The sequence below is a fragment of the Leptosomus discolor genome, chromosome 15 (genome assembly GCF_034619465.1).
Source record: "Leptosomus discolor isolate bLepDis1 chromosome 15, bLepDis1.hap2, whole genome shotgun sequence".
Taxonomy (NCBI): domain Eukaryota; kingdom Metazoa; phylum Chordata; class Aves; order Leptosomiformes; family Leptosomidae; genus Leptosomus; species Leptosomus discolor.
Window position 1 is genome coordinate 15,490,538 of NC_141405.1, and position 25,695 is coordinate 15,516,232.

The 25,695-nt window shown below is 53.0% G+C and overlaps 1 protein-coding gene across 2 annotated transcripts in view; it reads left to right on the forward strand.

The window, feature by feature from the left end:
• The window catches only part of CACNA1G (calcium voltage-gated channel subunit alpha1 G), a 149,511-nt gene that overhangs the window by 36,137 nt on the left and 87,679 nt on the right, over nt 1-25,695 (forward strand). For both annotated transcript variants that reach the window (XM_086473787.1, XM_086473788.1), the window contains exons 2-5: nt 12,389-12,500; nt 13,016-13,149; nt 22,931-23,028; nt 25,135-25,294. In XM_086473787.1, the coding sequence (XP_086329913.1) occupies nt 12,389-12,500; nt 13,016-13,149; nt 22,931-23,028; nt 25,135-25,294 (504 nt within the window). The remainder of the gene's footprint in view (nt 1-12,388; nt 12,501-13,015; nt 13,150-22,930; nt 23,029-25,134; nt 25,295-25,695) is intronic.

Below are 25,695 nucleotides of genomic sequence, written 5' to 3' on the forward strand. Positions count from 1 at the left end.
CATCGCGTCTGAGCTCAGCCCAGGGTTTGGGCTGGATCTCGTGGGGTGGGTCCTACTTCTAAGCTGGTCTTGCCCCGTTTTGGGCTGGGCTGCAGCTTTGTGGACGCGCAAGGCTGGGAGACATTTTGGGGTGGCATCTTCTACCGTGTCCCTGCAAGTGCCACAGCAGAGCTCAGCTCCACAGCAGGGTACGCTGAGCACCGTCCTGACCCTATCTTCCTACCTCTTCCTCCTTCTGCCACCTTCCTCCTCCTTTGCTAGTGAGATGCTCATCCGTGATTTCCCAGCCATGGATTTGCAGGCAGGGAACAGTCAGACCAAGCGCGTGGGCAGGCTCCGGGGAGCAAGCCTTGCCCGAGCCCCCCAGCCTGCTCCAGCTCCCTCTCCCCACGACGGCTCAGCCCTGGGGAGATTGGCTCGCTGCACCCAGTCGTTCCACACAAACCCTGCGCCCGTGACGGCTTTTAGTCACATTTAGTCACTGCGGTATTTTGACGTGGCGTCAAGATGTTTCAGTTCACGCAGACGAACGTTACTTGTAGACACCTCGCGACTGAGTCAGGCGCGCCAGCATGGGCACAGCTCGTGCCTTGAGCATCTCCTGGAGATCCTCTCCTTGAGCGTCACCCGCTGCAGTCATCAACTGGCTGCTCCTTCCCTGCGTGCCACAGGCAGGAGCAACCTCTTCCATACAGGGGAAAAGGCAGTGGGTTGGGGGGTGGGGTGGCCTTGACCTCCGTTTCCCCACCTGCAGAGTGGCCTTCTTAATGCTCATCCGTGTTGTGAAAGCTCTGTGCTGCTTACCCTGAAAAGCAGTTTTTCTTATTTTATTTTTCATGATGGACTTCAAAATCCGAAGTGGGTGAGATGATTCCTATCTAATTAAGTTCTTAACCTGCAAACCCCCCCCCCCTGTATTTTACGTTCATGTCTTTTTAGAAAGGAAATGTTGGCTCTGTTTCTAAGTGAGACACTGAAGCAGGCCAGTGGGAAAATCATCATCGTATTCAGACTTTGTAAACATGATTTCTTTTAATATTTTTTTACTCCCAACTTGAAGCCAGGTAAGAAAAAATACACAAAAATTGGTGGGTAGTTTGAATCACCCCAAAACTGTATTTCTTCAGCAAAGCTTTGCATGGCAAGTTATACCCAGCGTTAGCTAATGCAGGCCGTTAGATGGGAAGGGCTGGGTTCTCTGGTGATCGGGCACAGCTCCCGTTGGTGCCTGGAGGAGGGTGTGCCCCAGAGGAGGCTGTCGCCTTGGTTATCCTTTCTGTCACAGCAACTCCGACATTGCCCTGAGAAGCTCCTGGGAATCCCCCTGGCCAGTGTCCCCAGGTTAGGGCAGGGTACTGGTGCCAGTGGAGGGGAAGGGAGAAGGTATGGGGACCTGGGCTCTGTGCCCCCCCCAACTCTGCTTTACCTGGTGTTAAGCCTTCTGCACCCTTCAGAAGCAGCGGTACTGGTCCCTCTAGCCCTTCTGCCCTGCCTTGGTCCATAAGGTTAAAATGATGCTGCGTTTGTCCTCAGATTTGTCCTCCGAGCTTTGGCCAGGTTTCCTCAGAGGCTTTGAGCTCGTACCCTTCTGCAACTAAAATACTGGGCTGGGGAATGAGAAGGGCCCAGCTGCAGCAGATGTGGCTGGGAGCCAGGTGCTTTCAGCTCATCCTGGAGCCAGTGCAGCCAGGAATTGCACTGTGTCTGCCCAGGGTAGACTCTCTTCCTCTGCTGAGCCCGAAGCTGCCCATTTGTAGAGTGGAAATGGGCAAAACCCAGAGTTAAAGCTTCTCTAAAGGCCTTGGAAGGTGTTTGTCTTAGTGTGATGGACACGTTTCCCTGCTTGGTGGAGGAGAGCAGATGGAAGGGTATTTTGAAATGCCCCGTGCCTGCTCGCCTTTCTGGAGATCTTGCTAGTGTTTTTGTGGGTCTGGCAGCTGCGGAGTCTGCTGGGCGAGGGCTGCGCCGTGCCGCAGGGTGGGATGCTCCCCGGCTCTCAAATCCCACCCGCGAGCATCCCTCGCCTGCGAGCATCCCTCTCCTGGGTGTCTGCAGATGGATGGGAATGGGCTGTGGGAGGGGCGCGGGGGTAGAAACCGGTCGTGCGTCTCGGATGGAGATGGAGCTGATTTGTTCGGCTTGCTCGCATCCCAGCTCCTTGCTAACAGCTCTTCCCTCTGAGGTTTCCCTGGCCCTCAGTCAGCAGAGGGAATTCCCTCTCCTCTGCCCGAGCTCCAGCTGGGCTCGCCGCAGCGAACGCGAGGACGGGCTGTAATTGCCGCCTCTCCCCGGGTTCGCTGGGTTTTGTGGTCCTCCCTTGGTTACCGCATCCCAGTGCCAGCCTGCTGCCCGCTTGTTCGGGCGCTCAGGGAAAGCGCTGAATTCATCAGCAGCTGCTGTTGACCCTGCAGAGCTGTCCCGTCTCCTGTGCTCCCCCCTGCAGCTGCTGACATCCCCTGCCCCAGATGAATCTTTCATGCGCTCGCCTCCTGTTTATTTAATAGTCTGGGATTGAGTTTGAGCCTGTGCTGGCGGCTGACGGGGCTCGGGGGGCCGAGGGGGGCTGCGTCCTGCCGTGGGATGAGGCTGGGCAGGGAGAGAGTGGTCCCAGGGGAGAGGGGTGCGGAGGGAGGCAGAGAGCCCGCACCACCTGTGCCGGGCAGGGTGCTGATGCTCATGGGGAATATTTCAGCTCCACAGGGACGTGTGCTGGTTTTCCTGGCCAAGGGGGGTTAAGCCAGTGGCAGTGGGAGCAGAGAGCCTGTCAAGGCTTCCCAGAGCATGTCAGGGATGGTAAGGGAAGCAGAGGAGCTGCCAGGACAATTAGCACAAGCTTGTTCTCGCCAGCACGTCCCTGGGATGGAGCGGGGCTATAATCAGCCTGTCGCTTCCCCGGCTTTATTAATACATTGATTTTTGGGGGGTTTTGGCTCCGTGTGGTGCAGTGCCTGCCAGCAAAGCCTCAGCGGGGAGAGGGGGGGGGGGTGGTTCAAGGTGGTGTGTCTTTGGGCATGGCGATGTCTCATTTTGGAAGCTGTTCGGGCTTCTTCCTTGGGGACCGATGGAGGAGGAGAGACATCCCCTCCATCTGTGCGCTGCCCTAGGAAGGGATTTAAATCACAGACTCTCAAAAAAAGAGTAAACGTGCCTGTTTTGCTCAGGTTTTGAAGCCTGCAGGAGCCTCCCAGAGATGCTCTCCTTCGCCGTTCGGGGAGGTCTGGCTCAGAGGGCATCTCCTTCCCTGCCCGGGGAGATGGGCACTGTCTGCCAGTGCTGGGGCAGGCTCGCGGCTCCGTGGCCTCTGTCCTGGCTGGCTTCTGGGGCTGGGGCAGCAGTGAGGACCCGGCTGCCTTTCTGCAGCTCCCAGGTGAGCGCAGGGAGGAGGTTTTCTGTGCCCAGGTTCAGTACCCTGGTCCCCCATCTGCCTTCTGCTCCAGCAGCGAAGGGCGAGAGATGCTCTCCAAGGAAATCTATGAATATATAAATACAAAAATATAAATATAGATAAAAGGGGGTTTTTATATATGCGTATGTTTAGGGCAAGTTTCATCCTGATCCACCTTCCCATGCATCTAGGATCTCCTCTCTGCTCTGCCTTCTCATTCTCTCCTCTGCTTCGGTGTGAACCCGCCTGACCAGTGCAGCAGCCCTGGCACGGCAGCACCGAAGCCACATGTGTGGTGACACAGAGCCATCTCTTCAATTCCTTCATTTCACCAACTGTTACATAAATCCGCTTTTATACTGAACTTGTGGACGTCACTGAAGCTCTGTCCATACCCATAACATCACTGTTTCCATGGGAACCAGCGTACTTCCAAGGGGGAAAAAAGTAGAAGGAGACTAAAAAAAGGACAAAGAAGGAACAAAATAAGACAAATATGTGACATATCCCAACTATGTGTCGGTGTAGGATGTTACAAAGATTTCACTGCAACTTGTTTAGGAAGCCTTGCATAACAGTTTTTGTCTTGAGTAATGCAGCAAGCCCCGTCAGGGACTGTAGAAACTTCATAGTATCCCAAATATCCCGAGTCTCTTAGTGAGAGAGAGGAGTCTCTGGCAACTCGGCACGAGCTGCCTTTCTGCGTGAGCGTGAGGGGAAGATGCATCTCCCCGTGTTGCAGCATTTCCCTGGGTTTCCGTGGGTGCTCCTCTGCCCCGGACCACGGCTGGGGCTGTGCGTCAGGAGCGGGTGGCACCGCTGGGCGTTGCGGACGCCTCCCGGTGAGCAGCCAGCACCGCCGCTCTTCTGCTCTGCCGAGCTTGAAGGGCAAGCACTATTAAGGGACAGTTTACAGTGAGTGAGTTTAAAAATATATGTATTTGGGGGTTAAGTGTCCATCCACTCTGCGCTGCTTCAGGCGTGGTGGGGAAAAAAGGTCTTAAATACATTATCAAGCACCAGCAGCAGCTTTGGCGTATTTAGTGTACTTTAACTGGTAACCCTGGGTCCCTCCTGCAGAGGAGGGGTCCATTAGTGATTTTACTGCTCACAACAACATTTTCATTACTGCCACGTGCGAGCTGCTGGGAGGGAGCACATCCCCGGGGCTCCGGCATGGGAGGTGATGGCTGGTGTGGAGGCTGAGCTGGGAGCCAGGAGGAGGATGGGGACAGGCACGCATGTGCCAGGGCCCAGTCCCACCTCTGCAGCCCCGCTTTGGTGGGGTGAGCAGGAGGAGAGCCTGTCCCTGAGCTGCCCAAATGTCGGCAGAAGGTGCTAAACCAGTGGGAGAGGGAGGTCGCAGGGGGGATCTGAGCTCCTGCTGCGTGAGCGAGCCTTCACCTGCTTCTTCTCCCCTCTTCCCTTTGGGCGAGGCAGGGCGGCGAGGGTCGGGGTCCCAGCATTTGGCATCAGTTGGTGAAACAGCTGGTGATCTCTGGCCCTGCAGGGCTTTTAGCCCGACCCATCCTACTTGCCCAGGGGCTGGGGGCCATGCACTGACCCTGCCCTTCGCACAAGTCTGATTTTGGGCTGGTTTTTTGGTCTCTGCTCTGTGATGCCAGGACAGATTTAAGGAGGAAGGACTGGGATTAGAAGCCAGAATAAATTCAGCCTAAAGTGCTCTCGCTTGACATTTTATTTTATTTTATTTTTTTTAAAGCACCCATCCTCACAGATCCTGGTCCCAAGGCCAGGCTGCCAGCAGCCGAGCCCTCCCTGCTCAGGAGTTAATTGCAAGTGATATGTAGGGCTCTTCTTAAAAGCTCCAGCTCCTGAAGTTTGGAGATTATGCAAGACACTCAGCTTGCAGGATTTTTTTTTATCTTCTTTTTTTTTCCTCTCTCTCTTTAAGCAATAAGATTTTAAACCCTTTTGGTTGCTGGGGAAAAAACCTTAAAGTACGAATCTAGAAGGTTATGGGGAAGCAATTCTGAAACAATAAGGCAAATAAGAACCTTGTCAGAGGTTGGGTTTTCTTTTTTTTTGACAAAACATCTTTTTTTATCAAGCTTCATCCCCACTAAATACAGCATCATTCTTTGCTTCATCACCTGGGTGGCTGAGCAGGGTTCCTCCGCGCTGCTGAGCAAATCCTACACCCCCCTTGAGAGGCGGCTGCGTTTCCGAGGCAGAGGAGAGCATCTCCTGCCTGCAGCCGACAGTGCAGTTTTTAAATCTTTGAGAGCAAAACGAGAAGATGATTGAGATGATTACTCTCCCAAATCCCCTTTTTCCTCTACTTTTGGGCTTTGCAGTCGCTGTGGTGCCTTTGGGGACCGTTGGGTGGCCGTGGCCCCACAGTCCTGCAGAGTGCGGCCGTTTCATGGCAGAGGGAAGGAGCTGCCTTTGCATCCCCTTGAACATCTGCAAGAGAAGATAAATTAGAGATGAAATTTCCAAAAACACTGGCATGAATAAACACCCTGGTTCGGTTTCCCAGGTTTAATTGTGAAGCTGCATGAATTAAAATAACCTCCTGGGTCGGTCTGCGCTGTGAGGGAAGCGGTTTTGAAGAGCTGCAGAGCAGTGAGGAGGCAGGGATGCTCCCTGCCTGGCTTTTTCCCAGCTCAGAGCCTGTGGATGGGGATGTCAAGGTTACGCTGGGCTCAGCGGGGTCGTTGTTGGCTCCCGGCAGCGTGCGCTCGGGTGGTCAGATGCGGTGACCCGGGACGGGGCAGGCGTCGGGCACGTAGTGTAAATGGTCTCTGAGTAACGTTTGAATTTTTAAACCCCTTTGCTGCAGCCCCACTGGAGTGCCTTTGGCTTTGCTTTCCAGGAACGGGCTCGCCTGGCATGAATCCCTGCGGACCGCAGGGCAGGAGGAGCATGCTCCATCGCTCGCATGCGATGAGCGTGCCTGGGGCTGCTGTGCCCACTGTGGGTTATCCACCCCGCCGGGAAAAAAGCCGTTTGGCTGCCGGTGCGGTGCCGCGATGCTGCAGGAAGGGCTGCCAACCTGCCGCATCTTCCCTCCTTCGTCCTGCGCTTGCATTCCCTGGAGGGAGGGGAGGTACCACGTCTGGAAAAGCGCCTGGGAGGGCAAACCTGCGGGGTAGAGACCATGTCGGGATCACGCCGGGGGCAGATCCCTGCCAGTGCTCGGCTGGAAGCCAGGCAAGAGGATTCACCGGGTAAAGGTGCTCTGAGAACACCTCTGGCATGCAGCATCCCAGGGGATGCAAAGGCTTCCTGCCAATGCTGAATGCAAAAGATAGGTGCCGGTTTTTCTTTCAAAGGAATATGGTGGGGGAAAAAAATCCAATTAGGTATCCAGGGTTGTGATGGGAATCTTATAACCTTTTGACTGGGCATGACATGAAGAGCCTTTTCCTGTTGGCCTGGTGCAGTTGGTGGCGAAGCTGGGAAGAGTTTATTATTTTCATCCGTGAGGCAGATTAATTCTGAGGACTTTCAACTTCCCTTGCAAACGGCCTGAATTAATGTTTTAGGATTTCAGTCCCTACCTCCTCCCGCCCCCCCCCCAAAGGCCAGACCCTGGAAGTCCCATTATGCTCCTGTCAAAGGGGCTATTTCTGGAGTTGATGATATGAATGAAGCCTAAAACTCCGCTCTCATTAACGTCTGCAGCTTATCCCAGTGTCATTCCTAAGCTGGTGGGACTCGGTGACACTGCAGGGAAAGGCTGTCACTTCAACCCAATTTTCACATCACATTTGCACAAAAATTTCCAGGCCTCGCCAGCGCTCGCTGCACATTTGTCAAATACCAGCTGCTGTCCCGGAGAGCGAAAGCTTTGCCTGGCACGAGAGAAATGACTGCGTGTGGTGATGGGGGACTCGGTTGTGGCCGTGGCCATAGCCCACGGATCTGAACGACCTCTCCTTGCCCCAGAAAACAGGTGGCAGAGCCGAGCCGAGGTGTCACCTAGCTGGATCCGGGCAGTTCAAGGCATTTCTGTGGTTGGGTTTTGTTGCAGGGTACAAGCTTGCAGCCCCTGGTGTGGGGCTGCCTGTGGAGCCCTGCTCCCCATGGTGCTGGCTGTGCTTTCGGGGGGTCCCCACCCCATCTGCTGGCGATGGCAGGATGGATGCCTGTTGCCTTGGAGCCTGTGCTTTGCTGGAGTGTGAGAGCTGGAGGAGAGAGGGTCGGGGAAGGAGCTGGAGAGGAGAGAGAGGGATGCAGGGCAGGAAGAGAGGTGGAATGGCAGAAGCTGCTTGGGAATAGCAGAGCACCAAGGGAAGAAATAAATATTAATCCCATGGAAGAGCGTGTGTCCCTGTAGAGCATCACCAAATGTTGCCCTCCGTTCCTGGCTCAGCCACTGGCATGGGTACCCAGCCCCCCTGGGGAAGGGACCACCGTCTCTGGGGATGGGCACTGCTGCGGCACGGTGCTGCCTGCTCTCCCCATCTCCAAGCCAAAGAGCACACGGGAGCGGTGTGTGTGCTCCGGCTCGACGGAGAGAGCCCAGGCTGCTGCTGGACCAAGCATCGTGCCTGCTGTCCTCTTGGTTGCCACTGCCCTTGAGCAATGGCTTCCCATTTAATTCACTTGCTGGTGAATTTGATCCAAACTTCTGCAACCAAATCATAGCAAGCATAATGCAATATCTTTCTCTTTTGATTGTATTAAGCTGGGTAGTGCTGGCTAATTGAATCTGGGGCTCTTGCCTCTTAATTATGAAAGGTCAGCTTGTGCCGAGTGCGGGCGTGTAGCACGGGGATCGCTCGTGGTGGGAAGGGGGCTGAGAGCTCTTGCTCTGTGCCGAGGTTCCCGCTCATAGCAAGTGACTGACTTCTGGATATTTTCTTTTTTCTTTTTTCTTTTTTTTTTTTTTTTTTGGTGCTCGTTGTCTTATGAATTCAAGAGTTGGGTTACAACAAAAGTGTGCCTGGGTATTTCTGTGTGGCAGAAACAGATTTTTGCAATGGAAAAGAATCTGTGAGCGTTTCAACTGTCTGTCTTGACCAAGTTGATGGTAAAAATGTGGACTTTTAAGAATAAGCCGGGGTGAGCAGGTGACTGTGAAAAGTGGGGACTCTTCCTCTGACACCCGTGGGGTGGAGCGGATGGGGTGATTACCTGCTGCTTGCGCCTGAACCCCATTATTCATTTCTTTTAAGCGTCAGCCCTATGTGTCCCCCCTGCTCAGTGTGACGAGGGGGCAGGACCAGCTCCGCTCCTGGTGAATATTTCTCTCATGCAATACTAAGAGCGGGCTCAGCTCGTGAGCTCAGAGGTGGCAGTGGGGCCAGACCCACCGGCCATGCCACCGCTGCCCCTTGCCCCGAGCGTTTACCTCCTGCTCACCGTAGCTGCTGGCCAAGGACCAGCACTGTCTCTGGTGCTTCCCAAAGCCCCTTTGCCCCTTCGCTGCCCACGCAGCAGCAGCGAGCGGCATTCAATAAAGCACCTTCTGCTCTTGCTAATTGAAGAGTTTCCCTTTGTCAGCCTCTCAAAGGAGGGTCGGTACAAAGCCATAGCCATCAGCACTTTGTGTGCCTCTGAAAATCCCATTAGCAGAAGAAAGAGCTTGAAGTTTCATTCAGCTGGAAAAAAAAAAAAAAAAAGGGCAAAAAAATAAAATATCCCCCCCCCAGCCTTCTGATCTATCAGCTGCACATTAGCATACCGCCCTCAGCACCGCCAGGGTCCCTGTCCCGGGAATATTTAATCAGGGTGAAGTGTTATATTGGACCGAAATGTATTTGCTTCAGGGAGCGATATGCTGATAAGTGGGTCTGTGCTTAAAGCTGGGGAGAAAAAAACCCCTGCCATCAGCTAATAAAATCCTCTCCCGCTCCCAGGGTGCCCCCCTTCCCCAGGCTGTTTTCCTGCCTGCGGGAGGTTTGCTTCTGCAAGGGGAGTTGGGGTGTGGGGAGCGTGGGGTGGGAGGGCAGGGCATGGACAGAGCTGGGGGGGACGGGACAGGAGGGCATTTGCCATCGCCTTGCTGGGGAGGGAGGCGTGGGGGGGGCCGTGCCTGTGCCAGCACCTGCGCCAAGAGGGGGGTGTTGGAGCTCTGGGTGTTTGGGCAGGTGGGGGCTGCTGCCTGCCTGCAGGGGACCCTGCGGTGGGTGCAGCTCTGGCGCTGGTCCCCTCGCGCCTGGTGTGCAGCAGGTTGTGGTTCTTGGGGGGCTGCGCTCTCCTGGCTGCCCTCTGCTTGCAGTTAGTCACTGGTGCTGCTGTGCTGCTGAGCATCGAGGGGCGCCCACGGCTTTGCTGTCTGTGGTGTGCCGGAGGGAGGACAGGGTGGGTGCCTGCGGTTCCATCCTGTGCTGTTCCTCCCATTTCAGCCACGGCTCAGCCCTTTGCGCTGGACACGGGGCTGCGGTGAGCTTGGATCTGCTCAGCTGCCCTGCGTAGACGTTAGGGCTGCTCTAGGTCTTGGAGAGGGAGGAGGTGAGGTCAGAGTGGCTCCGAGCAGATGCACGTCACGGTTGTGCGCCTGTCTCCCCTCGCTCGGGAACTTGCGGTCCCCAGCCAGCACCAAGCAGCTGCACGCTGTGGCAAACGCGTCACCCAGGTCCCGTGCCCAGCTGAGATGGAGCCCGTGGAGGAAAGCGAGGCCCAGTGCAGGGTCTTCTCCACTGCCATGAAAGAATTTGCATGAAGCTTTGCCTGTCTGGGGAAGCAGCCATCTGTCTTTGCAGGTTTTGACCCAACCAAGCAGGCTACTGCCAAGGCTCCTCACTTCCCTGCTGAATATCTTGCACAGCCTTTGCAGACACACACTTGTTCTGTCACCTGTTTGGGATCTTACAGGTTTTTTTAAAAAATTTGTAATAGAATCACAGAAAAGTTTGGGTTGGAAGGCACCTTAAAGACCATCCAGTTCCAACCCCCTGCCGTGGGCAGGGACACCTTCCACCAGACCAGGTTGCTCCCAGCCCCATCCAGCCTGGCCTTGAGCCCTGCCAGGGAGGGGGCAGCCACAGCTGCTCTGGGCAACCTGGGCCTGTGTCTCAGCACCCTCACAGTGGAGAATTTCTTCCTAATATCTAATCTAAATCTACCTTCCTTCTGTTTGAAACCGTTACCCCTCATCCTATCACCACTCTCACTGATCAGGATCCCTCCCCACCTTTCCTGCAGCCCCCTTTCAGCACTGAAAGCTGCTGTAAGGTCTCCCCGGAGCCTTCTCTTCTCCAGGCTGAACAACCCCAATTCTCCCAGCCTGTCCTCACAGGGGAGGTGCTCCAGCTCCCTGAGCATCTTCATGGCCTCCTCTGGACCCGCTCGAGCAGGTCCATGTCTGTCTTGTGCTGGGGGCCCCAGAGCTGGATGCAGCACTGCAGGTGGGGTCTCACCAGAGCAGAGATGGAGGATCCCCTCCCTCGATCTTCTGGCCATGTTTCTTTTGATGCAGCCCAGGATGCAGTTGGCTTTCTGGGCTGTGAGCACACATTGCTGGGTCATGCTCAGCCTTTCATCCCCCAGAACTGCCGAGTCCTTTTCTGCAGGGCTGCTCTTGATCCATTCTCGGTCCAGCCTGTGTCTGTGCTTGGGATTGCCCTGACCCAGGTGCAGGACCTCACACTTGGCCTTGCTGAACTTCATGAGGTTTGCACGGGCCCACCTCTCACGCCTGTCAAGGCTTTATGTTCTCGAGGGCTTTGCAGTTCCTTGCTGGCAGAGCCGTGGGCACGGCTGGCTCTGCAGGCGGGTGCTTTCCAGCCCCGCAGGCGGGGAAACACCTGCGGATCCCCCACAGCTGCTGCCCCCTCCTCCGGCTGCCCTCCGTGCCTGCCCCCGCAGGACTATATTTGGGCTAAATGTTCGCAGCCCGTATCCCCAACCTGACAGTTGGAACGTCTATCCTGATACCTTGTAAACACTTCTTCCGATTAAAAGATCCAGATTGCCGACGACCAAGCCGTGACTCAGCCCCATGTGATTTCCCAGGAATTCGCCCAGGATGGGTGGCAGGAGCTGCCAGCTCCAGCCCCTCGTGCCCGGCAGGGAGGCATCTGCTGATTCATCCTCACCTTCATCTTCCCCAGCCAGATAACGCTACAGCACGGGCTCCCAAACACCACCCGCTACCGCGTTGCAGTGAAAGCCCTTGTCTGGCAAGGGTCGTGCTTATTTTCCTAGAGCCTGGAAGCGGCTGCCTGCGCCCAGGCAGGAGCGTGGCCTCGGCTGGCTGCGGGTTGTGGCAGCCGATGGGCTGTTTTCCATGTTAGGCTGGAAGACAACCCCAGCGCTGCGTTGCACCGGCTCCTGGATATTGCACCTCTATGCTCCTGGCAGTCAGGAGCTGGCTGGAAATGCCACCCAGAAGAATGCAAAAAATTTGGTACCAGGTTTGAACTGTCTCTATGAGGCTTTGCTGCAGCAGCACACTTTATTCTGCCCCAAAAGTAACAGCCTCTGAAGTCTGTCCTGGCAGCAAAGCTCTTAAAAATTGCTCCAAGAGACAGCAGTCAGGGTAGGGGATGGGCTCTGCTGGCCCTCACAGTCTTAAAGGCTTTTAGGCAGTCGGTTAATGGTTTTGACAGTCTTAATTTGGACTGGGAATGAAAAGCTCAAGCAGTGACTTCAGGAAAACGCCCCTGGGATAAGCCATGACATGGTTAATAGAAAATTGTAATGTTAAAGTGCTTTTCTGTAAAATGCCAGGAGAATAAATTAATGGCGTGGTTTTTTTTTTTTTTTTTTCCCCTAAAAGTTTATATCGTTCCTTTAATTTGACTTTTTTAATCCATCACATCAGCACTCTCGCTATGCAACTTCATTTTATGGCAGTTTTCACATTAGCTGTAGCCACTGATGTCAGCGTGGGGAGAGCACGCTGTCGGTTTACTGTGCAGGTATCTAAACAGCAGGCAGGCTGTCCATGCAAAACCAGATAAGGTCTAACCCAGAGAAGCTGGCACGTGCCTTGTCTTAAAGACCAGAATAACCTTTCTGATTCAGCGGTGACTGCTTGCGGATGCTCCTCTGGGTCCGTGGCTTCCTTGACGGGGTGCCGTGCAGGTGGTTCGAGAGGGTGAGCATGCTGGTGATCCTGCTCAACTGCGTGACACTGGGCATGTTCCACCCCTGCGAGGACATCGCCTGCGACTCGCCACGCTGCAGGATCCTCCAGGTATGGCCCGGCCCCTGCTTTTAGCTTAACGGCGGCCCCGGGTTGATGGGGAGCGGGAAGGACCAAGCTGTGGCAGAGCTGGCTCCAGCCAGAGTGGAGGTGGCCTCGTGCCCTGGGGTGGCTGGGTCCTGCCTGCCCTGGCTGTCACACCAGCACTTAAAAAATGCTGATTTTGGTGCTCAGATGTGTGCGAATGGTGTCATCAGGCAAAGCCCCTGCCAGGCTGTGCCAGCCTCAGTGTAGCCAAGCCTTGCTTGGAGTGCTTGGGGAGGGTTAACCATCTAGTTTATAGTGAAAGCAGAGCCCAAAATATACTTGTCCCTTTATCCTAGCACTGTGGGTGCTGTTGGCCAGTCTGGGTTGGGGGAAGACACAGGGCTGCTCTCAGTGCCCAGGGATTTTAGCTCTTGGTGGTGTGAGAGGAGACCTTGTTGGATTCATGTCTCTAATTTCCTCCCCCAGTGCAAGCGTGTGGTAATGCAGGAGCATCCCTCCTCCCTTCCTTTCTTTTGCAGAGCTTTGACGATTTCATCTTTGCCTTCTTTGCTGTGGAAATGATCGTCAAGATGATTGCGCTGGGCATTTTTGGGAAGAAATGCTACTTGGGAGACACATGGAACCGCCTGGACTTCTTCATTGTCATCGCAGGGTAAGCCCAGCGTGGCGGGTCCCCCTCTCCTAGTGCTTCTCCGTTGTTTTATTGATGGCATCCCTTGGTCAGCGTTGGATTTAGGGGAGCAGCTGGTTTGCATTGGTGAAGGCTGGGGGCTTGCTGGGCCCCAGTGCCGTTGGCATTGTCCATCCTGGCTCTGCAGCGGGCATCACCGCCTGGACCGCAGCAGTCCGTCCGGTCTTCTCCATAGCTTGTGGAAGAGAGCAGGGCAGGGCAACAAAAGCTGTTTGTGGTGGATTTTGGCCAGCCTGTGCTCCGGGGCTCCTCACCAGGCGCTGGGCTCGGCTCTTCTCCCTCCAGCCCCACCGGTGGTTTCGGTTTCCATCAGGTGAGATGGCAGCCAAGCAGGCAGTTGGGAGCACGCAGCGGTGTGCCAGGCAGGGTAGTTCACTGAAATGTGCATGATTGCCCTCATTATTGTACTTCTTTTTTTTTTTTTTTTTTTTTTGAGGGAAAGCGACCAAGTTTGCCTTTTTGAGTGTTTTCCTTTCAGAGGCACCTGGTTTGAATTAAAGGCTCTTCCAGCACCCGAGAGTCTCCTGGCGGAGGCTGGAAATCCACATGAAAAGTCCCTGGCCCCTGGCCAGTGAGCTGAATTTCTTTGACACATGAATCGCTCACCGGCCTCGCCTCCCCTCCCTGCTCCAAGAGCCCAAAGACCTTTGGGAAAACAGTGGTTTTTTCCTCTTTTGGTAGAGATCAAATTTACTGGATTTTCCTGGAAAGGAGCAGGGGACCCTCCCAGCTGGGCTCTTTACCTGGCATGGATTTGGTGTGCCCCAAGAAGGGTCAACGCCTTGGTGGGCTTTGCTTATGGTCCATCACCAGCCCTATAGGGTTGTGGCACACACATATGCCGGACAGCTGTGAGAACCAAAACAGTGGCTTGGTAAAACCAGTAAGGAGATGCCAGGTGTCCCAGTGCATCCTTGGCCGGGGAAGCTCATTGCCATGGGATGCTGCAAAGGCCAAAAGGTGCAGTGAGGCGCAGGACTCAGACTGGAGGCAGAGGTGGAGGGCAGAAAGGCCAAGAGCTGTAACCATCCCTGTAAACCCATCTTCTGCCGGAGGCCATAGGCTTGTGCTTTCCAGTTGCACAAGCCTCTGGCTCCTGGGGTTGGAAGAGGGCTCAAAGTGTCTGAGCAACACTGGGGGTTGCAGCGACGGGATGTTGGACAAGGTGGGACCCCAGGTCCGATCAGCTCTGATAGGGTTGTAAACACCAGCAGCACGGCCAAGGGCTGGAGCCTGCTAAAGCCACCGTGTGTATTCTTTCTTTCTTCTTCTTTATTATTTCTTATACTAGAATTAAGTGTGATAAACAACCAGATGCCAGCCAGGCTGGGCATCTCACCTGGGGAGGCTCAAAGAGGCATGGTGGTGGGTGCTGGGCTGCTTCCAGCTCTGCCACCCCGGGGTGCTGCCGCATTCCCCTCCCAGCCTGGCCCTGGCCTTGCCTGTTGAGCTTGCAAAGTCTTTGTAGCTCGAGTTATCCTCGATGTGCTTCTGTGGAGACCCCACCACGATGTAACCTCGGCCTAGAGGGACATCAGCAAAAACCATCTTAATTCTTATACCAAAATATAGCTGCCGTTTGCTTAAGCAAACGTCAAATCTCCTGCCTGACTACTGCACCTGGACGGGCTTTTGGGTGTATGGGAGTCACCTCCTTCCCGGGCAGAGCACGGGTAGCGGCACTGACCTTCCCTCTGTACAGCCACTTTCCCACATCCCTGATGCGCAGAAGCGTTTGTTTGTTGCAGGGTTTTTGCAGCCTTGCAGCTTGACCGCTCCCGTGACTCCTGCCAGGTTGGCTTTGCCTCTTGCTAAGTGATGGGTCTTTCCTGCACGTGCATGAACTGTTCCCATCTGGGTTCTGTCAAAACCAATTCAGCTGACAAAGGATCGAACTGGATTTAAATACAAAGCGGAGCCTCTCCCCCAGTGCTTGCTTTCTCTGCTCCCTTTTGTGCCCTTGCACTCTCCTCCAGCCCTCGCCCATCCATCCTGGAGCGCTGCATCCTGCTCAGAGCATCGCTGCCATCCTGGCGTGTCCTTCAGCCATCCCCAGCAGCACCGAGTGGAAGGAAAAGCTGAAGGGGCTGCAGGAACAAGCCATTGCTATAGCAGAGATAAAAATGAGGGACCCAAGTCTCTTACCAGACTCAAGATGTGGATAAAGAACACTGTAAGGATAAGAGAAAAAGCACTCCAGGGTCTAATCCCAACCTGATGGAGGCACATTTCACTGATAGCCCCTGAGTGCAGCACTGCGGTTCCCACAGAGGGCAAATTACCCCGACGAGCATCCAGACCATGGTGCTAACAGCAGAGCGCAGGAGTAAGGGATGAGCTGAGCTCAGTGTGAAGATGTCTTGCATCTGAGCGGGTGTGCGGTGTGGGGAAAGGGGCCAGAGCTGAGCTGTGGGCCTGGAAGACAGCGTGCGCCAGGGCAATTCTCAAATCCCCACAGAAATCCACTGCTAGATACCCGATAAAATGTGTCACATTTTTATGTAGACCTCACAAAAAGGCTTTAGCTGCGTTCCCCAGTGAAATGACAGGAGAAGAGACCCCCAAACTGCCATTTCCACGTGACCCTGGCAACCACAACGAAGCAGCTCTGCTCCTGCCTTCCCCCTTTTTTCCTCTGCTTTTTGTGCAAGACATGGGAGGAGGGAAGCAGCAGGACAGCGTGGGCTCCCCAGTGCCTGGCGGTTCCCCTGGTTGCTTCTGCTCTCCTGCTTTCCCTGCTGCTTCGTTGCCCATGGGCTGCAGAAAGTGACGGCAGGGGGAGAGGAGAAGCAGCAAACCGTGTCTGCGGGGCATGGGGTGGGGAAGGCATGTAATGTCAGGGGGCACGTGGGATGTGCTGCGCCAGGGCTGTACGCTCCCACGGGCATGCCACCCATAGAAACCCTTCCCAACCACCACCAGTCTAGGAGAGGCTTCCAAAAAAAAAAAAAAAACCAACCCCAAAACTTGTAATATTCCATCCTTCCTGTTCCTTGTGAAATTTCTGAACCCGACAGAAGTTGATGTTGCAGAGAAACCTTTTTGTGCGTGTTTGCCCCAAATCTGCCGCTTGTAGAGGGCTAGGGGAGCCGCTCGGGTGCTGTGCTTGCTCCTGCCGCGCTGCCGGCCACTTCCGTGGCATGCCATTAAGTACTTCTCAGCTCTGTTAAACTGTCCAGACCAATCTCATGAGCTCATGGAGAGTAAATGACTTCTTTGTGACAATGTAATGCAATTAGTGCTAATTGTAGAGTGTGTAATGTCTGCAACACATCTCTGTAATTACAGTAAAACTTGCTGGAGATGAGAATAGCACTGTATTATCAGAACTCAGCTTAGTGAAACACGGCTTTGGCTGTAGGTTACGGAGTTGCATGGGGAAAAGGGAAGAAGAAAAAAGATGAATGGCATAATTAAGTTGTGTTATTTTAAAGGAGAGGATTTGGGGAGTTGGCTTTTAAGAGAACGTTTGAAGGTTAACAGGCGTTGCAAGCCAGCTCTCGCCCTCTAAAGACCATTCAATATGATTTCAACCTCTCCCAGGGCAAGACGCAGATGTATTGAGGATGAGCACTTGTTTACATCCAAAAATATGCAGAAGCGTTTACAGTCTAGTGCTGACCAAAGCTTGGGCTGGTGAACCAGAGCTGTGGGTTGGGGATGAGCCCTGACTTGTTGTCTCCCTGGCTCCTCCGGGACCCAGCACCCGCTTTGCTTCCCCCTCCGCCAGGCAGGGCGCAGGGACCTCTTCTCCCATCAGTCTGTGGAAAGAGGGTAACCACAGATTGAGATCTACCCGCTCCTCAGCTGGAGCCATCCCTATCCCCAGCCGCTTTGCTGCAATCCCACCAGCTTGCAGGACATCAGTTTGTTTTGACTTTGCTCGGATAAGGACTTACCTGAGCCTCTGCATCCCTGTGGATTGAATTGTGCTTTAAACAATCCTCATCCAAAAAAACCCCAACCAAACCAACATAACCCCCAGATGTTTGATTGTTTTCCCAGGAGAAAGGCTTTAAATCAGCAGATCATTTGGTGCTGTAAGACCTTACAGGGTTCCTCTCTGCCTTCTCTAGACACAGGGTCGTGCAGGGCTCTGGATCCGCGCCTGCGTTTCTGCTCCCCTCCGAGCAGGGCTGTGCATCATCCCGTGTTTGAGTTGTGCAGGTCTGTTGTTACTCCAGGCTCAGTCAGTTGTTTGGCCAAGTCTGCAGAGTCCTGTTTGTGCTTTGCTCATTGTAATGGTAACAAGCCTCTTAAAAGACTTTGTAAGAAAGTTAAGCACTTCTGGAATATTTTGCTTACAATTTGAGACGAGATGGGGCTGGAGGTGGTTGGCAGGCTGGTTTCTTGAGAAACAGAGACACCATTTCTTTTTTTTCTTTGCTTCCTGAACACTTCTACTGTTTGTTATCATTTTTTCTCCCTTGTTGAAGGCTGTATTTAAGAGTTAGCTCTGCTGAAGCCTTCATAAACAACACTTAAGGATATCTTGCTCCCTCCTGGTTTTGAGCACTGAATTTCAGGATGAAATACGCTGCAGGAAGCTTTGCTGTCTTCGTAGGTAACAGGAGAGAAAGGGATGCTGCAGTCCCCTGCTCCATCTAAACCTGGATGGGTTCTGAAAAGCTCTTTAGCTCAGAAATTGGGGTAAGAGTGATGCTACCAGAGTGGCCTCTGTGGCGAGGGGCGATTCTGTGGCTGCAGCAGCCAGAGCAAGGTTCCTGCTGGGTACTTTGGGTGAAGCTTCCAGCACGTGGCCTTCACCTCACCGCGCTGCTTTGCTTCATGAGCAGGCAGGGCTCTTCTGAAGGGCAGTGTAGCTGCACGAGGCTGATTAAGGGACTGTTTCAGCTCCCTGGTTCAGACATGGGGAAGAAAGTGCTGGTGTGGGGCTGCCCACGGGAGTCCCTGCTGCAGCCTCCCGCTGCGACTGCAGGCAGAGGCTGTGCTTTCCCCATGTATTGGTCCCTTCATCCCTTAAAAAAAAAAAAAGAAGAAAGAAAATAACAGCGAGGCAGAGATGAATGTTGTTTTTTCGTCCCCTCTCTCTGCCTGTATCGATCCCTTTCGCCCCAAGGAACAGCACCTTGGAGACGTGGCTGTGCGGCGCCCTCTGCGCTGCCGGGGCACCGTGGGGTAATTGCCCGTGTAAGTGCCCGATTTGTACACGCAATTACCCGATGTGCAATCACAGCTGCAGCCCCTTTGAGCTGCGGTGAAAGCCGCACCAAACCCCCTCCCAGGAGCCTGCCCCTCTCTTCGATGCTTTCCAGGATGGATGAGAGTGTCCTGGAAGCCGGGAGCCTCCTCCCGGGGAGCCGCTGCATCCTGGCTAATCCTGAATTAGGTGCTCTTTGCTCCGAGCAGAACTGCATCAAGCTGATACTCGTGATTGCAAACCTCCGGGGGGTTCAAAATCTGGGGTCAAGCTTTGCAATTTGATGCTTTAAGTGACCTTTGGGAGGATGAAGATCAGCTGAGACCCGGGGCTGGCAAAGCCCCTCCCAGCTGCAGATGCTCTCTGCTCTGTGCCACCTTACCGCAGCCTTCAAAGCAGAGCATCCCGAGCAAGCCACGTCCCTGACTTGCAGAATCCTGCTGGCTAAAAGAAATCCCTCGGCAGCCTCCCTCACAGCCAAGCTGACTCAAACCCACCTGTGAAAAGACTTGGGTTTTTTTTTAAGTTTTAGGACTTTTTAAAAAGACAGTTCTTTAGTTTCTTTCAGTTCTTCAGCGGAACTTGCTGCTGCTTCAAAAGTCTCATTAGGCAAGTGTCCTAGCTGGGACGCACAGCGTGGATGGATCCAGGAGGCTGCAGGGTTCACGCTCCCTCCAGTGCTATTCTTTTTATTCCGTTCGGCTTGATTAAAATGAGTATTTTTAAAATTAAGCAACACCCACGAACGCGGTGAGACTCGCGAGGCTTAAAAAGCAGCTCCTGAGCAACAGCGGAGCACAGCAAAGCCAGCGACGGCCGGGAGGAAATTTCATTCCAGCTTTCTGAAGATACAAAGCTGCCTAAATAATTTCCCCTTGTCTTTTCCAACACCGATGGCTTAATATCATCCACTGATTACTGCGCTTTGTAGATAAAGGGTGCCTATATGCCCAGTTTTGGAAAGCTTTAAATGCTGAATAAATCTGAGCCTATCTCTTGCTGGCAGCGAGCGGCGGCTCTGTGCCTCTGTGGGCAGAGGGGCGGGCAGCTCCTGGGGATGCTGCCCTGCCTGCAGGCACTGCTGATTTGCTATGGGTTCCTTGTGTGACCTTGGTCACATCCCTTGGCTGTACAGCATCCCCAGCACCCAGCTGTGAAAGGGGGAAGTTCCAGTTTTCCTCGGAAAGCACCCTCAGCACAGGCTCTGATGGGTCTTCACACCATCTTCTGCTTCCTGAGCAGGAGTGATCCCAGGGGTGGGAGCGAAGCCAGGGCTGAGAGCAGGGTGGGTCGGAGAGGTGATGCTGGGTAGGTGTGGGGAGGGCTTTGCTGGCATGTCTGTGCTCTGTTAGAGGCTCGCTGGGTGAGAAGAGCCCCTTCAACCCCTCCTGTGATGCTCCTGAGCATCCTGCTTCTGCGAGCGCTTCACCACAGGCAGGGGTGCTGCCTGACACTGCACTTAGAAGATCCTTCCCAACGCTTTGGGTTTTATATGAAAGAAAACCCAGCGTGCTCCAAGTCTTGCTATCTCCGGGCAGAACAGGAATGAATTTCAGCTGCCTGGTCCATCCTGAGCCATCCCTTGCGTCTGTCTGCTGAGTCCAGGCCGTTTTCCTTCTCGGAGGAGTGTTTGCCAAAGGTTTGCACCAGCTCTCTCTGCATCCCACCACCAGCCCGTTGTACGTCTGGCTTTGCAGATGCTCCGCTTTTATTCTTAGAAAGTCCTAAATATTTCCGCTTTCCTTCTGAATAGCTCAGCAGTCGGGGGTTGCTGATCGCTCTGATGAGTCTCAGCATTTGCTGTGAATCCATCCTATTTAATGCTGAGTATATTTCTGAGCCTTTAACTTGGGTGGGCACCCGGGTCCGTGGCAGAGGCGCTGACAGGCATCGTGCTTTCCCAGTTGAACAGAAATGACATTTGAGTTGAAGCTTCGTCGGGGGCTTTTTGCACCGCAGATTTTCCATGTGTCAATGTTATACATGCTGGTAAATGCACCTGTCACCTCACCAGTTGGTGACATCCTGACGTTCACTCTCCCTGGGTATCTTCCCTTGGCAGGGACCTGGATTGGTTCCTCCCGTGCGTCCCCTTGCCTTGGGAAGTGACCTTAGAGCTGGGAAGTGGTGGGATTCTCGTTGGACTTGCTCTTTAGTGACTGACTTTTGCCCATGTTTTTTTTTCTCCAGTACTGAGTTCTCTCAAGGCTCTTGAGCTGTTAGTTACCAGCAATGTGTGGATCCTGTAGTGTAGGTCTGGGGCTGAGCTTGTGGTGCTGTAAAGCTGGTGCTGGTAGCAGTGTCTGACAGCAGAGATAGGAGAGCACCTGCTTGCTCTTGGTCTTGGTGTTCAAGTGTTTGCCCAAGCTACTGGGTTGTTGTTTGGTTGTTTGTTTGGTTTTTTTTAAATTTGGCATTATAATTGTTCTTTAATATGTTAAATCAAAATGCATTTTACAGCATGCCCTTTGCAGCTGACAAGCACAAGCATCTCTGGAAGCGAGTCTAGAGCTGTCATCAATCAGAAAATGATTTGTCTTGCTGCAAATAACCATATGCTGCTCTGAATTTTGCTGGTAGCCTCTGTTTTAATAATGGACGGAAGAAAAGCTGTATGTTTGACATTGGCTTTTTACCTGAATTCTGCAAACCAGACACAAATCTTCTTTTCAAACAGCGAGTGAAACCCAAGAAGCCCAGGGAAGTTGTTGCCCCTCTCCTTACCTTAGCCACAGCTCAACCAATGTGGTGGGTCCCGTGCACCAAGGAAGGGGCTGGTTTTGTCGCTGGGACCAGGTGGGCTTTTGTGGTCAGGCTGCCTTCCTGTCTGCTCAGAGGATGAGAACAAACTCTTGGCATCCACGTGTGCCTGTCCAACATTCATCTTCTGGGACTGTCTCATGGGTGTGGGTGTCAGCTAAATACAGAGGAATATGTTGAGGTTATTTTGATCTTAGATATGGTTTGATCATCATCGTCATCATCCTCATTAGAGCCTATCAAGCAAAATCAGATAACGTGTTGCTGTATCAGGTGCAGAGTCATGTATCTGGGGGCTAGAAAGAGAAAGTTTTTGCCACCCTGTGTGCCCCTCACCTGCCGACGGCCAGGAGGGAGGAGAGTGGGTTTGGCTGATCATGGCGAGAGCCGAACCCTCCAGCGTGCTGCAGCCGTGGCGAAGGTAACATGGCACTGATGAATCCTGTGGGATTTCCAGCAGGGAGGGGAGGGGGCAGCACTGCTGTCTTTGTGCAAGGTGCCAGCAAAGCCTCCTCCAGAAGCTTGATGTCTAATCAGGTAAGATTAATTCAGGCTAGGGCAGGTGTGGAGAAGGGATGTGACTGGGAAGCAGAGAGCCTGTCTGCAAGATGCGTCTGGAAGAGCTTGGTTTGTTTGGCTTTGCAAAATCAAGGCTGAGGGGAGATGTGATCTGTCCTCTGTAAATATGTCGTGTGGGTAAACACCAGGGACAAAGAACAGCTGCAGAAGCTACTTAAAAGACAGTGCTGCTGTAAGAACAAATGGATATGAGCTTGTCCTGAATAAATTCAGGCTGGAAGTTAGGCTTCTAACCATGAAAGTTGGAGGGAGGGAACCACCCAACTAGCTTTGAGATGGAACTTGGTAATTTTTGGAAGAGATTACTATCCTGTGGTTGCCTGTGGCACCAGGAGCCCGGCTGTGCGGGAAGCCTTGCCGTCCTCTTCCTTGCTTTTGCCTGGCTCTGCCTCTTCACGAATGCTTTTGGGCAGAACTCTTGTGTTTTCCCATGGCTGGAGGGAAAAGTCCTGGTGGTGACGTGACTGATGGTCCCGCTGTGCTTGAGCAACGGTGCCATGAGCAGAGCAAGACAGAGCTGGGGGACCCAGGGACTTGCAGCAGTCCAAGTGCATCCTCAGACTAAGTCATGTGAAGGTTGCACCTCAGTGTCCTGAGCTGTGAAATAACCCCATCAGGCACAGACAATGTAGGAGCACCAGGAGGTTCCTTGCTCCACGTTTGCCCCGTTTGTTTTCTACGAGTGTCATCAGTTTTGATTTGTGCACTTGCTCATCCGCCTGAGTCCCACCTGCCAATGGACTTTGCTGGGTAGAGGTAGCATAGCTCAGTGTCCCATGCTGCACACCTCCTGTGCTCCGTGGAAAGGCTCTGCACCGGGGGATGCTCCTCTCCTCTTTTCAGGGCTGTGGTGGTGCTCAGCACAGCGAACCCAGACTCATTAGGGTGTCTGTACAATGGCTGTTAAGAACAGGGCTTGTCTGGAAATTGCCCCCCTGGAACGTGTGGGGACTTTCAGAAGCTTCTGCCCTGGACCCCTGCAAAAACAGTAACCAAAGCAGATGAGAGCAAGAGAAGATCTGTGGCTGTGTGAGCTGGTTTATCAAATTCTTGCTCATTGACTTTATTCTGTTACACAAACAATCCTTAATTAATTCCTCTGGCAAACTTACCTGATGGGAGAGATGCAGTAACAAGTCCCTCTGTGAGCAGTTGGCATATAATGTTTGATTTATAATGTTTGATAATGCAGTATTTCTCCAGAAGATCCTTGACACTCCTCTGTGTTCGTGTCTTTTGCAGGATGCTGGAGTATTCCCTGGACCTGCAGAACGTCAGCTTCTCAGCGGTCCGCACTGTCCGTGTCCTGCGGCCGCTCAGGGCCATTAACAGGGTCCCCAGTAAGTCAGATCCTTATTCCTCCCAGTTGTTGCAAGTTCTCTGTATCTATGCCCTGAAGGTGGAAGAGTGAACACAGATGCTTCCCATCTTACATTGCAGCTCAAATATTCACCCAAGCGTGGTAGTGCTAGATCCTACCACCACTCTCTGGCTTTCCAGTGCTTGTCACTCTCCTACTTTAAATAATGTTCCTTTGGAGACCTGTGGCATCAGAGATGAGACACCAGTCAGTAAGACATCCAGGACTGTATTCAGACACCTTTCTCATCTGAAGGGGGTCCTAGGAGGCTGCTGAGGTGAAGGGCTGCAGGTGACAGGGATTGACTGAGCCAACAGCCTTTTCCAGGCAGCACAGGCAGAGGGGTCTGAGCCATGCTGCTCCCACCTTCCTTGTGTTGCTCCATCCTTTCCTGGAGAAATGGGTGAGGAAATCTTGTTGAGCCTGGAGACAGCCCTCCCGAGAGGTGCTGAGGAGCCTCCTCTTGGAGCATCTCTTGCTCTGCTCCCAGACCTGGTCCATACAGCCCGAAACCCCAACATCTCCAAAGCAAGCCTGGGTGGGATGGGAGGTGGCTATTCAGTCCTGGTTTGTCAGGTAACGCATGAGGATCTCAGACCCCCTGGAAGAGCAGTGGGTGGCATTGCCTGCTCCTGCGCGGCACCAGGCAACGGCAACCCAGCGCTGTGCTCGGAGAAGTGTTGGCCATCGCAAACCCAACCAAACTGCCCAGGGAGCCGTTCCAGCCAGCCCAGAGTGCTGCAAGAGGCGCTGAGCTCCGTCCCTCTCGGATGCTGTATGGGTTGGGTGCGTTAAGCGTAAGCACAAGTGCATCAGAAACGTTGTTTTCCTGGTCCTACAATCCTGGGTATCAAATCAAGCATTGCTTTAGCCAAATTAAATTCAAGTCCAAACTCCCCTATCTGAACAAGCCCAATGCGTTGATGAGAGCTAATCAGCTTCAGTTCTGTCTGCTGATGCTGGAGGTGCCTGGGCTGTATTTATTTGTCTGGTCCTGACTCTTGAACTTAATCTGGCTTTGCTTCTGCTGCTGCTGTTTCAGTCATTACGGTAGCTTCAGAATCCTGTTTGCAATGGTGTTTTTTTTATCCCCGCTGCTGAACTGATGGATGGCTGAATTTATCCACCACTGTCTAACTGGGGATGTAATTCACTTAATGTATTTTGAAATCCCGGGTAATTTATCTTGGCTTCTCTGCAACGTAGTTACAATGGGATAGAAACGTAAGGTGGGAAAAGACAAAAGAGAGTTTTGTATGATGATAAATGCAGTAACCACAGAAAGTCATTTCAGTTAATTAGGAGTTGACGCAAGGTGGTTGTTCCCCAGTAGAGGAGTAGAAGAAAAACCCTGATAGAGGAGGTGACAGCATCAGGAAGAGAGAAAAAAGTCTTCTTGAAGTATCAAAGTAAAGGGTGCAACAGTAAAGCTTTCTTTAAATGAAAATCAATACAAGCGAGTGAGAGAATGCAGAAGATGGGGGAAGGAGAGTGAGAGATGAGCAGAATATTACAGAGACGTCAGATGAAATCAATTTTTTTGTGTGTAAATGTCAAGTTGAAGTCACCATCAATTTGTCTTTGTTACAGAACTGGCTGTTCCTGAACTTGTGAGAATTAACTGCCAGAGAGAGTCCTGTATTTTAAGGAAGAGAGGGGATTTGGGGTAGATGAGGGGAATTAGGGAGGGAAGGGAATTTTAATATATACTGAGCGGGGAAAGAAATACAACTGAGCAAGGGAGAAGGTCAGAGTTTGGTCTTGGGGAAGAAAGGAGACATATAATTGCTAGCAAACTTTAGGAGGAGAAGAGGACTTGAAGTGGAGAGTGAAGGGAGAGGAGCAGGGAAAGTAGGTCGTGTGCCTAGGAGCAGGGCATGGATGAAAGCAGGTATCCCAGGGGCTTTTGAGGGGAAACCGGAGGGGACTGGAGAGCTGCGGGTGTTTTCAAGCCATGTGTGGGTGACAAGGACAGTGGCTGGAAAGGCAGTGGATGTCAGTGGAAGGAAAAGTATGGATGGAAAGGAAAAGGTCAGACATATCTGGAATACGAAAGTTCAGCGTGGACTTTTCCTCTTCGCCTCAGGTATGCGCATCCTGGTAACACTTCTTTTGGACACGCTGCCCATGCTGGGGAACGTCCTTCTCCTCTGCTTCTTTGTCTTCTTCATCTTTGGCATCGTGGGAGTCCAGCTGTGGGCAGGTTTGCTCAGGAACCGCTGCTTCCTACCCGAGAACTTCAGCATGTGAGTCTGCATGGGCAACAGAAGGGTCTCTTCAGCTTGGGCGAGCCTATCCCTCCAGGAGACAAGGCTATCCTCCATTAAAAAGCCCTGGTCTTCTGTTATCGCTCTGTGCTCCTAAATGCCACCACAACTCCTGCTCAGGCACACACAGCTGGAGCAGAGCGAGTGGTGACAATTCGCCATTTGAGTCCTGCAGGGCTGTCCTTAACCCTCAACGAGCGCTTGGAAACCTCTCTGGTTAATAAATCCTCCAGAAAAAAATCTGAGAAGAAGAGTTCAGGCTTTCTAAATTCAGCATATCATTAACATGTGACCTTTTCTGCATTTGTCAAGACGTTGAGGTCTGAATGCCATTCAGCAGCTGGTAGTGTTTGTTGGTACAGCATTCATAGTCCCACCTA